This window comes from Onychostruthus taczanowskii, unplaced genomic scaffold (genome assembly GCF_017590055.1).
Source record: "Onychostruthus taczanowskii isolate IOZ18803 unplaced genomic scaffold, ASM1759005v1 scaffold4, whole genome shotgun sequence".
NCBI lineage: Eukaryota > Metazoa > Chordata > Aves > Passeriformes > Passeridae > Onychostruthus > Onychostruthus taczanowskii.
In genome coordinates this window covers 18,893,892-18,906,200 of record NW_024501459.1, presented here as the reverse complement: position 1 = coordinate 18,906,200, position 12,309 = coordinate 18,893,892, and the positions used below count along the sequence as shown (strand labels likewise).

At 42.0% G+C, this 12,309-nt stretch overlaps 1 protein-coding gene across 2 annotated transcripts; it reads left to right on the top strand.

Annotated features, from left to right (window-relative positions):
• Positions 1 to 2,242: 2,242 nt before the first annotated feature.
• On the top strand, positions 2,243 to 11,211 carry GEM (GTP binding protein overexpressed in skeletal muscle). 2 transcript variants are annotated; one of them, XM_041413058.1, is made up of 5 exons: positions 2,243 to 2,343; positions 4,048 to 4,390; positions 7,466 to 7,539; positions 8,141 to 8,345; positions 9,960 to 11,211. In XM_041413058.1, the coding sequence occupies exons 2-5, from the start codon at positions 4,057 to 4,059 to the stop codon at positions 10,235 to 10,237; spliced, it is 891 nt and encodes a 296-aa protein (XP_041268992.1). In that variant the 5' UTR covers positions 2,243 to 2,343; positions 4,048 to 4,056; the 3' UTR covers positions 10,238 to 11,211. The 2 variants fall into 2 exon arrangements, with proteins under 2 accessions (XP_041268992.1, XP_041268991.1); XM_041413057.1 differs by having other exon boundaries at positions 7,463 to 7,539.
• The last annotated feature ends 1,098 nt before the right edge of the window (positions 11,212 to 12,309 follow it).

Genomic DNA, 12,309 nt, shown 5'->3' with positions numbered 1-12,309 from the left:
CAGAGTAGGCTCAGAAGAGACAATACAAAGGAAAAGACATGTGCAAGTTCCCCAAGTACAAGTACTTCATGCTATGGTGGGACAATTCTTCTGGATGGCTTTAGGGAAGAGATATATTGTGTGGTTCTGGAGAGATGTGTTTTCTTTGTCTGTCTTGAATTTTATGAAGAGGATATGAAAGATGATGTCTAGCAATTCTTAATCTAACAGTAACTACAACTAAACACAAAGGCTTTTCTGACTTTGGTTTATTTCTTCTGTTTGCACTTTCTGCTGTGATATATGTTAAACATTTGGGTGAGACATTGGAGCCTGCAGTTCTGCTGCAATCACTCTGGCCATAAATCTCTCCAGTCCTGCAGTGGACAGGTTTTGCTTTTTTACTCAGCAGTGACAAATTACAGACAGCTTACAGAGAGCTATGCAAACCTGAGGTCCATGGTACTCCAACCACCCACTCACCTTCATGGTTTCCAGCATGTTTCAAAAAACGAGCAACTTCAGTTGAGTATGCCAACAGGAAAGGTATTTTTGCAAAGTACTGTCCATGCCACAAACCTTCCTGGATAGAGATGTGGTTACATTTTGTGCAGTAAGTATTACAAGCCCCTCTGTACAACCTACACAGAGGGATGTGGCACTTTGTGCTCTTTGGAATTATCACTCAGCAGCAGAGGCCTGATGAGTAAGAGACAGGAGAGGTGAAGATGCAGGACCTGGGGCCAGTTTAGCTGCTGCCAAGCACTGAAATACACAAGAAGGAAAATCAGGGCACATTTTTGTTCAATTCTATCCTTGGTAGATCAGCATAATTTTCATGTACATTGATGAGTACCTATCACTTTGTGAAAAGCTCTAGGCTTTTAAAACTTGAGAATGGCTCAGGAGGTCCTTGAAAACCCTCATGAAAGACACAGGAATGCAATAAAGCCAAAGGGGAAACAAAGCAAGGAGATTTCAATTGCAGTGTTAACAAGAGATGTTTTCTGCACATCGGTCTTCCCTTCAATAAAGGTACATGGCCAGTTACAGATTTGCTTGCCTGTAGCATGGGAAAAAAAATTCTCCCCCTGTTTAAAACCAAAGTTGTTCAGACTTTCTAGGATAAGAACTTGTCCTATTAGATTCAAGGACCAGGAGATTGTAAATATAAATGTAAATATAAAGTGTAAATATGTAAATATAAAAGAAAACAGTAGGACTTCATTATATTTAATCCAGAGTCTGGATAATTGGGAGCTGACTACAGAGTTTGTCTATACATATATAAAAGTTGTGGTAGCCCTAGCAAGTAGCTCTGCCACAGTTTCTTACTCTTCCTTTGCTAATGAAGAAGCATGTTGTTACAAGTTTCAACAGGTTTGGATTTCTTGCCTTCTGGCAAAATTTCTTCCACCAATCAGCTGTGAGGCTATAAAAATAAATAAAAAAAATTAAGGACCAGACCCTGGGTTTGTGGCATGTACAGTATATAGTGATTGTACCTGCACACAGCGTCAACATTGTGTGACTTTGTGCAGACTTTGTGTGTTTTGCCAACATCCAGCTGCAGTAACACTGAATTCATAGTTGGATGTCTTTTCAAGCCCTTGGTAGGAAAATATTGAAGCAGAAGTGAGAGAGAGATGGTTTTGTAGTTCAGGAGACTGGGTACGGTCACTTGGAGGCTGAGAAAGAATAACAGGTTTGTTAATAATGGAGCTTTAAAAAAAAAAAGAAGCCATCAAAACTCCAACAAAGCCCCTAGAATAATATTCCTACTTCTAAAAAATTTCAAAATAAGATTCAGATATTTTATTCCAGAGAAATATTTTGTCCAGCAGAGGGTTAAGTGTGTTTTGCAGACAGAGAACAGATACATAATCCACTTACAGAATTTCATGCATTAAATAAACTTAGGTAAATTTTAAATCATCATTAATTTTGATAACATTTGAATTAAAAGCTCTCTGAGGCTAAATGACATGTATTATTTATTTTTGTTCCACTTTCCTGTTTTCATCATGCAAGAACCAAAAGTGTTTATTTTACTGGCAATATTAAAACAATCACATGATTTTGAGTAAGTCTTTTGAGATTGTTTGCAAGTTTTTCTCTTCTGCATGTCTGCTTTCCCCCAGCTGGGGGCTGGCTGTTGTATGGAAAGGCCAGCCACGTCACGGAAAAGCCCTGTCTCTGATCAGATGGGCTTAATATAAACCAGGTTTGCTGAGAAAGAATTAAAGAGGCAGTCCCCGAGCAGGAGAGGATTTACTCCGGCGGAGCTGCTCAGTGTGTCACAGCCCAGCGAGGGAGAAGGGCAGGGGGAACAGAGGACGGGACCGGCTGCGGAGCCTGGCACAAGTAAGAGTGGATTTGGACCCAGTCTTTTCCTGGAGACCCAGGCAGCTAAATGCAGTATGGGGTAGCAAAACCAGTTTGAGCTTGGAGCACAGTGTGTGACAGGGACTTGTTTGGCTGTTTTTAATGAGGTATGACAATTTGTTAGAGGAGAAATTGTAAAATGTTTGTGTTTGTGATGGTTTTGTGAGTGACTGCTTGTTGCAGGTTGCGAGTTACTCTCTGTTGTTTGACTGAACCAGATCTGGCTTTTTTCATCTGGCCTTTTCAATGGGGATACTGCAAGGAAAAAGTGCATTTTAGAATTCAACCCCAGTAAATATTTAATTTTGTTTGCGAAGAATCTTTGCTTAGTGCGTGATTTCTTCTTTATATGTATTTCTTGATGACAAAGTTCTGTGACTAGGACCATGTAAACGATCTCCTTTTGCCCCAAAGTACTGCACATCAGAGAGAAAATATTGTGTATTCTGTAGTAAATTCAGACAGTGCTTTTTCTATATATTTGTCCTAGGTCCTGCTGGGAATTTATTCACAGAAGTTTTCAGACAGTTTTGTATGAAGAAGAATAGCAATTTGTACATGTTGCTTTACTGTTCTTTTTATTTTTCATCACCTATTTTTGAGGTTTGAAAGTGGTTGGGTGAATTTTATGGACAATTATCCAATTTACTGATATGGAGGAGAGAGCCGAGAAACATCAGATATAGGGCAAAAAAGAAAAATGTCTAAATAATGGTCACTTTGGGAGCTGGAATGCATCAAAGTAACTTTCCTAAAAATGGTAGGCATTGGCTTGTGAGGCTGACATCATTCTTATCTGCCTCCAAGCAAGGCAAAATAGAGTTTACTGAGTAAAATATAATTAAGAGCTATGCTTATGTAAGAAGAGTGAACCTATCTAATTAATTGTGTGGTAATGAAGTTATTGATTTAATATCTATAAATTAATGAGGCTTTTCTCCCAGTTGTATCTCCTGTAGAAGCTATCATTTGTACCTCCTCAGAAAATCTGTTGGATTTCACTACATTCTCCCTCTTACCAGCCAAAAAGTCACTGTCTGAGGCAGAATCATTCTGTGCTTACCTGGCCACAGACAAGACCCAAATCCACCCCATCACAGCAAGCAGTCAAACTTGCTTGCATGACTTTTTGTACCAGAGCTGTCTCAAGAGTGCGGTGAATTGTGATTTATTGCTTTCCCAAGTTTCAGCTCTTAACTGAGTCAATGAGAAAGATGCTGCACACCCACCTGCAGCAGCAGTTGGAGGCAACTGAGGCCAGTGTCTCTGTCCCCAGTGATGCCAAAAGGAGGTGGACATTGCCTGCACCACAGGCAGGCTGGCGGCAGCTGCCGTGCAGGACCGGTGTGGTGAGCACCGTCCCCTCCTTCTCCTCCTGGGACACAGCAATGCCTCCCTCTTTCCAGGACTGGGCTGCACCCAGCACAGCCGTGGACTGGTAAAGGCCAAACAAGATAGGATTTAGCATGTGAGGGTGGTATTATCCCTAAGAAACAGGCTCTGTCTCACTAGCTAATAACTAAAATATTTCTTTGTGCACCACCAAGTACACTAGAGTGCAGAAAGGCTAATTTTTCTTTTCTCACATATTAGGTCCCTACAGAGGAGTATGATGTGGCCCCTTGAAGACAGTATTTCTAAATATTTTGTGGGTAACATTTGTAATTTCCCTATTTTTTCTAGGGGTTAAAAATGACTCTCAACAATGTTACCATGCGTCGCACCCACAACAGCAGCCTGCACCAGCAGCAGCAGCGATGGAGTATCCCTGCTGATGGAAAGAACCTGCTGGTCCAGAAAGACTCCAACGAGTACAACCCACAGAAACGATACACCATCAGTCCTGATGAATATTACAGAAGGAGCTGGTCCTCGGAGTCATCCGACTCCGTCATCTCCTCCGAGTCTGGCAGCAACTGCTACCGGGTGGTGCTGATCGGGGAGCACGGCGTGGGGAAGTCCTCCCTTGCCAACATCTTTGCAGGGGTGCACGACAGCATTGACAGTGACTGTGAGGTGCTGGGAGGTAGGTGATTATGTCCTGGGGTGTTGCTGTTTGCTTGCAGTCAGCTCTGCCTGTAGTAATTGGCACAGAAAAAGAGGGAGGCCGTTTAATGTAAACCAGAAGTAACAAGCGTTTGGGTGTGATTATCAAAACTGATTGAGCTCAAGCAGCTCTTTTAAGAAAACAAGAAAGCAAAATAAGATGAGTAAGATACTCTCCAACAATGAGTGAAAGCCACTGAAAGAAAGCAATTCAGATTCCCATGCTATTTCATTCCAAAATACCTGTTGGAAACTGCCTCATTCCTACCTGTGATGATGCTACACAAGAGTCTGCTTCAGCTTTCCTGCTGGTCCAACATTTGTGTCACCACTGGCATCACAGGGCTGACTCCAGCTTTCCTTGTGGGAGAGAAAACAACTGAAGGTCCTCATGATTTACAAGAATTAAATACTTTAAAATCATATATAAAGAAAAAGTCACTTCCGAAATATTTGCCATTAGAAGTCGTCTCAGCCTTTCTGTATAAACACATTGTTTTAGTACAGGCTGTATGGACTTGGAGTAAAATATGTAAAATTTTGAGTAAAAACCTTATTTCATGTTATTTACACAGTATGGGTTCCTCCAGGAGGAAAAAAGATAAAGGTCCCTCAACAGAGTAGGAAAATTCCTGTTGCCCACTGGGGGAAAGACACAAACTGTAGGATTCTCTTTGATGCTTCCCCCTTGCTTTGTTTAGGATAGCAAAGTGCTCTTTAATCCCAAAGCTCAGACCATGCAGAGGGTGAAGCTGTAGCACCAAGTCCTGAGCTACACTGTGTGCAAGATGTTGATGTGGAGGGGTTGTGCTGCCACAGAAACTTCTGTATCTCCAAGGACATAGTCATTGCTGCTGTCAGGGGACATGCAGTTTGCTGCTGGGTTTTGTTTGTCACTGTGCAGGGCTTTCTTTGTCTCTCCCTTCTGTCTCCCGCCAGTATTCCCTTGGTGTGATGGCGCCAGTGCTACCACAGAGAATTTCTGGACTTCTATTCCAGCCTTCAGCAGAGCATAGGCAGGACAGCTTCTTTTTGTGTGTTTAACTCTCCAGTTAGGGGAACTTTTGCCCAGGATTTAAAAAAGCCCAGTATCAGGAAGGTCAGACTCACATTTTCCTTGCTTTACTTGCTGTCTCAGACTGGGGACACAGAGATTTGTGCCTTTGGGGGATTTCAAATTCACTGATTTAGTTGTGCTCTGCCTTCAGCTTCTGCCATCAACTTTTTCCGTAGTTCTACCAGCTCCGCAGCCTGGTGTATCTCTGATAAAAGCTTTCCTAGTGCTAAACAACTGAAGTAGAGTAGGATCCTTGGACAAGCCATCAGGAAGTGCAGCTGGCTTTCTCTGCACGCCCCTGTCAGACAGTTTTCTTTTCCCTCAGGTGAAGCCGTGTGGTTTTCTCTTTCCATCACACTCCCAGCAGCATTGCTTGGAGTGTAGCAGTGACAGATTTTCAAGGCCAGCTCTGAAGAGATAATTGGAAGTCTTGCTGCTGTTATCTGTCTCCTTTTTTATTGTCAGCTTCAAAAACAGCACAAAATGAACCAAATGCTCACTTTCGGTGTGTTTTATATCCTATGGAATTTCTCTAGGACTGACCAAGGTGCAGATCAGTGCTGAATATGATTATTTAGGCATAGTATTTTCAAGGAATGTGATTATGCATTTGTAGCTTCTCTCTATGTAATGCAGTGCAGAAGGAGTCTTCTGGATTTTGTCCTCTGGTGTGCATGGAGCTTGTTCTCACACAGATGCTCGGTCACTTGAAGGAACTATTTACTTTAGCTTTACAAACTGGAACTTTAGCTTACACACTGGAAATTTAATTGCATGAGAGGATAGTTTCAGGGTAGCCAGCTTACAGAGGAGTACAGCTGCTTTTATGGAGAGGTTTTGCTACTGACTGTAAGATGAAGCTAACTCATGAATACAAGCCTCATACTCTTAGGACCTCAAGGGAAATCACTCCTAGTGATTAGCTCTGTCTTTTTAATCTTGATATTTTAAGCATGGGCTCCATTTGACTTTACTTTAAATGTGTAATATTTTTGGCTTATTCTTTTACTGGGATGTAGATCCCTAGCTCTGAGGAAAGGCTCTGATTACAATTTAGGGGAAAGTTCACTTCATCAGTGCACAGCAGAAATCTTATGAGACATAGGTTAGACACAACTTTATCTACAAGTGTGGATGGGACAGATCCTTCAAATGCTGCAGTACCTTAAGACTGTTTTTTTTTTTTTCCACTGGCCACTAATGTGAGATTAGAAATGGGTCCAAACCTCTCATTGCTTATCCTAATGTCCCCAGCTTTGGGGAAAAGAAGAAAGATTGGTATTTGAACCCGATTTCACAGCAAGGGTTGATCAACATTCAGAGAGGCAACAGATCCTTAGATCTAGGCAGAATTTTGCCACATGGCATTTATAGTCTAGGTATGAATTTTTATGGCTGCAGTACAAAATAACTGACTTGTGTTTTTTTTCATTTTTCTGCTATTTGACATCAAAGGTGATGTGGGGAACTGTGTAATGGGAGAGAACGTGCAACTAAAGTCTCAGTCTGTCTCAAACTCAACAGCTGTTGTCTCACAACACCCTGTCCTCCTCACTTGGTCGGCTGTTTGCTGTATTGCTCTCAGCAGCAGTGACTGTTCACCCGTAAATTGTCCATGCTAAAGCGAAAGCAAATATTTTCCATTACTCAGCCTTGCTGGACTCTGCTGCTCCCATGGGGCAAATGTTCAGCCTTTGGTTATTTCTTCCACTGGTTCTATTTTCTCTCTCCCACATAAGATAAAGAGACTATCAGCCAAAATAATGAACATTTTGTTTCCTGATCTTTCATCTATCATGGAAAGTAAGGCAACGAATAATGAACAGAGTGCAGATTCAGTGCAGATGGAAATGAGGAAAGAACTGGATGTGAGCCGGCCTAAAATTTGGCTCAATAACTCTGTGAACAAATCCCCCATATTCAGCAACCTGAATTTTTTAATGTATATGATGACACAAAATAATATATCACCAACCTTTCTGCTTTTCTTTCCAGAAGACACGTATGAAAGAACTCTGATGGTGGATGGGGAAAGTGCGACTGTTATACTGCTCGACATGTGGGATAATAAGGTACTTTAATTTGTTCTAGTCAAACAAATTGACTAGTCTAGTGTTCCTGTCTGCTGACAGGAAAGTGTATATGAATAACTGCTAATATAAAAAGCAAGTTTCCTTTGTGAAAGAAAAATAGGTGTTTCCATACAGCAGATATAGCATTATAGGGATATAGATATAGGGAAGATATAGCATTAACCCTACCCCACATCAAGGCAAGCATGCCTAACAGCTCTGCACTGTGAGCCTGAGAAGTGCAAGTCTTTATTTCCTACCCTACATCAAGGCAAGCGTGCCTAATGGCTCTGCACTGTGAGCCTGAGAAGTGCAAGTCTTTATTTTTTTAATGATGAAACAAAACATTCAAGCTTTCTTTCCACACCATTTTCATTCCATCCTAAAGCCAACACAATAAATTATCTGGGGCAATTTTTTACCCTCCTTTGTGGTGAAGTATTCATACCATCACCACATTGGAATTACTTGTAGTATAACTGTGATTCAAACCATACCCATTACAGTTTACAGCAGGAATGCATTTGGATTCTCTAATGTTTTACTTTCTAAGTAAAATCTGCTCAGGGCATAAATATGTCTGACCATTTAATTTGAACAGCGGGAGGGAGAATGGATTCGAGACCACTGCATGCAAGTGGGAGACGCCTACTTGATCGTCTACTCCATCACAGACCGAGCAAGCTTTGAGAAGGCCTCTGAACTCCGAATACAGCTCCGCAGGGCGCGCCAGAAAGAAGATATCCCCATTATTTTGGTTGGCAACAAAAGTGACCTTGTCAGGTGCCGTGAAGTTTCAGTGGCAGGTAAGGAAATTATGAGCATAAACCCGAGATAAACATTAAAAGTCATCTAGTAGCTTTTGGACAAACTGCAGTGCTCTGGCTGAGGGAGTACATTGTGATCAGGACTAGGCAATAAAAGAGTAATAAAATAAAAGAGGACTGGAACAGAGGGCAGAGGACTGGGAAGGGTCTGCCAGGTCCTTAAATCTTGGTAATACTGTTACATGTCAGATAATCCCTTTTCTATATTTATTAAGTACCATCATAAATGGGATTTCTTCCCTTCCAGCTCCTAGTGTTAGACCACTGCAATATGTGATTTCTCTGGTAGCTGGAAACCCTTTGTATTCCCAATGCATGTTTATGCATAACAAGTTTAGCCCCCTTTATTCTGCTGCCAAAAATTCTCTTCTTTATAACCAGTTCTCTGTCCTCCCTGACGGATTGAAATTCCCTCTCAATCTTTGTTTTGCTAGTCTGGGCAGGAACTGTGCAGCCTTTCAGAAGAGGTCTCCTTACTGCCTTGCTTTGGGATGCTAAATCAGCCTTCCCTTGGCTGCACACAAATGAATAACCACTAAGCCCATAAATAGGAATGGAGAGACTGTTGGGATCACTGCTGCTGGCTCTCAGCATCTGCAGCCAGTAAAATATCTTCTTGGAGAATCTTTCCTGAGGCTGAGGTGACACATTGTAATACGCAGCCCTGCATTAGATGTTCTCGTCTTGGCCCATCAGAAACATGGGTTCTTATGCTCAGCATTTTCTTCTCTCTGCAGCTGTTCTGCTCTTCTGTTTCCCAGCTGAGCTTGACTTTTTTCCGTGCTCTGTGGATGTGCGCAGTTGCTCTGCCTCCTGTCACAGCTGCCCCAAGTGAAGAGCTTGAACTGAGGGGTTCATAGGGAACCCAGGGCTGCATTCTCATTCCTCTTTGCCCAGCTTGGAAGCTCTTTAGAAAGATGGCAGGTTAATCCATGTCACTTTAATGGCCCTTGCAATGAATTCACAGCAAGCCAGAAATTGGCTTGTGTGGAAGACACCTGTCAGGTTTAGCTTAGGTTCCTGTAATTGAGAATAAGAGCTATGATTTCAGATGTACCCCAAAAGTCATAGACACCCTTTATTAAGGGTTTTGTACATGTGTCTGCTCTCACTGAAATTGCCACAGTTCCAGGGCTGTGGTTTACACCCATGGCCCATGAAGGAGGAAAGTGCTGTGCCTCCAATGATGTGCTGTATGCCTGGAGAGAGCCATCATCACCCTTCAGTGCAGCCTGGGGGAGTCTGCATCGCAGATGGCCAGGCGGTGTTGAGGCATTGCTGGCCTCCCAGCCTTCAGTGTTTCACCTCAAGTCCATCATTCTGTGCTACCTTCACAGCCAGCAGTGCTGGCTGGGCTTTACTGGGAGGGGATTTACCCCCCCGTGCACCCCCCACTTCCTCTGGGAAGCAGCTGTGACACAGATGGATCCTGGCTAGCAGGCAGCATCAGGTGATTAAAGACTTATCTGTGCCTATATCAGGCTTGAGGAATTCCCTGATGGCTCTGACTCCCCCGCACATGGCAGCTTGTCCCCGCTCCCCCTCCCTGGGCCTGGTGACCCCATGTAACGTGTCCACCTTGACATTTTGCAGAGGGGCGAGCCTGCGCCGTGGTGTTTGACTGCAAGTTCATCGAGACCTCAGCAGCTGTGCAGCACAACGTGAAAGAGCTCTTCGAGGGCATCGTGCGGCAAGTCCGGCTCCGCAGGGACAGCAAGGAAAAGAATGAGAAGCGACTGGCGCTACAGAAACGGAGAGAGAGCATCCCCAAGAAAGCCAGGCGGTTTTGGGGCAAAATAGTTGCAAAGAACAACAAGAACATGGCCTTCAAACTCAAGTCCAAGTCTTGCCATGACCTATCAGTACTTTAAGAACACTGGACTCTGCCAGAGCTTGCGGCATTTTGCGGACATTATCTAACTTTGTCATAGGACAATCAATCAATCTATATTAGATTGGGCTATCAGTGACTTAGGTTCACAGTTGTGATTGTGATGATATGTGCTGGCATAAGAACAGCACAGTGCATGGAAATAGCTCTTCCTTTTTTTTTTTTTTTTTTTTTTTTCTTTTTTTGCTCGTAGTTTTAAAAGAAAGGTAAAGACCAGAATAACCCAAAATTGTGCTGGGAACTGTTCTGGAGAACACCTGTTCTTTCTCCTCTCACCTTTGGATAATAGTGTAAGAACCTCAAATGCCATAACTTGGGAAGTGAATACTACTGTCTTTACTCTTTCTCCTTGTTATTAATATTTCTTTTTTAAAACTGTGTAAAGAATTGAGGAACTGACTGGAGATTGGTCCCTTGTCAGTTGACTGGTCAGGCTTGAGCACCCACAGCTGAGAAAAAAAGCATTTTTGTAGAATAACCACAAAGACACCTGTTTGGTATTTTTTCTTTATTTCGAGGATTAGTTTCAGTGAGTTTACACATCTCTTACTTTGAAAATATTTAAAGCAAAAATCCTACAGTCAAATTTTCCTCTCTTGTTTTCATATTATGGGACTGTTTAAAAATCATAGTAAAATTAAAATTAAAGTGCAAGTTGTATCAAAGTGCATCAAGTGCAGGATGCCAAACCTTTAAAAATCACCTGAGCTTTTTTATGCCACCACATGGACTTCTTGTATCCATCCTTGGCCTTTCTCTGTGCCAGAGCTATGCTGTATTTATTGTTGTGCAAAATAACAAGCATTTTAATGTCGAGGGGAAATGTATTTATTACCAATTTTCTTAAGATAATAATGTTAATTTTATTACTGTTTTCTATCTAATATCTTTTTTCAGATATGCAAGTTTTTACTTACATGCCTTGTAATAAAATAAATAAAATATGTGACTGCCTTTGAGCCTCTGTGGAAAATCCCTAAGAATGTTTTCAAGTAGAGAAAAGATTGTGCATGCTGGGCAAGCTTGCTGCTTGAGAAGTAAAGAAGTAAGGATTCCTTACATCTCTGAACACGGCTGCATAGCAACCTAGGATCTCAAGGCAGGAAGCACCAGGAGCCTCAAAGATGAGCGCACAATATCCCTCACATTAAAATGGGGTTGTGGTGAGTTAAAAATAAATCACTTCTAGCAAAGGTGTTTGGCCTTTAGCCTGGAAACACTTTAGAGATGTAGATGAGTACTGTTACCGCACTTTTGGAGATGAAGAGAAGTGAAATGTTACATTCAAGGACAGAAAGCAGGTCGCTGGCATGGTGTGCTCTAATCCTCACTTGCTGTTGGGCATCTTTGTGCTATTTTCCTCTTGGCTATGCTGGTCAGAGGTACAGTCATTACATTTTTGGCCACATGACTCAGAAAAGTCAAATCTCCAGCCTGGCAGCTCATCTTCCCAGATGATGAAGGCAAAAATGTGCAGCACTAACAAGGTGAAACTTGGATTCCCCATTTTGGGCTGCAGAGATTTCATGTGCCAGACGCTCTGGACAGCAATGAGCATGCTGAGTGTTTGCCCACAATTTCCTCTGCTGAGGAGATGACTTCTAGCAGTTCTCTAGGGGTAAAACATCCCATTACAGAATGACTCAATGCTTGTGTGGTATTAAGATCTCCCTGGAAGGAAATTTCTGATCTAGAATAAAGTGTTGACAAGAACAGAAAAAAACCCTTCTGAAACGAGCACAGACAAGATCCATGTTGCTGGATTTTGGATGAACGCTTTTGAGCTGTCAGCATGCAACCTAAGGTCAGCCCAGAGCAGTCTAGAGAATTTAGTTTTCAGAACTTTCAAACTCAAAACCTTTTCCCCATTCAAAAAATGAAAACAATATTGCATAAATTAATTTTTAAGATTATATTTATGAACTGATAGTATAGCTGTAAGCAAGCAGCACATTTCCTTAGTCTATTCTATATCTATTAAGCTACAAATCTAAATCAAGCAGGTTTAGAAGAAATGCAAAATGTACAAATTGATCATACATACAGCCCTTA

Bases quoted from the DNA above. Each gene is read 5' to 3' on its own strand.
- GEM (XM_041413057.1), top strand. From the start codon at position 4,057: ATGACTCTCAACAATGTTACCATGCGTCGCACCCACAACAGCAGCCTG. The intron at 7,540-8,140 runs GTACTTTAATTT...TAATTTGAACAG, and splicing joins TCGACATGTGGGATAATAAG to CGGGAGGGAGAATGGATTCG. The intron at 8,346-9,959 runs GTAAGGAAATTA...GACATTTTGCAG, and splicing joins CCGTGAAGTTTCAGTGGCAG to AGGGGCGAGCCTGCGCCGTG.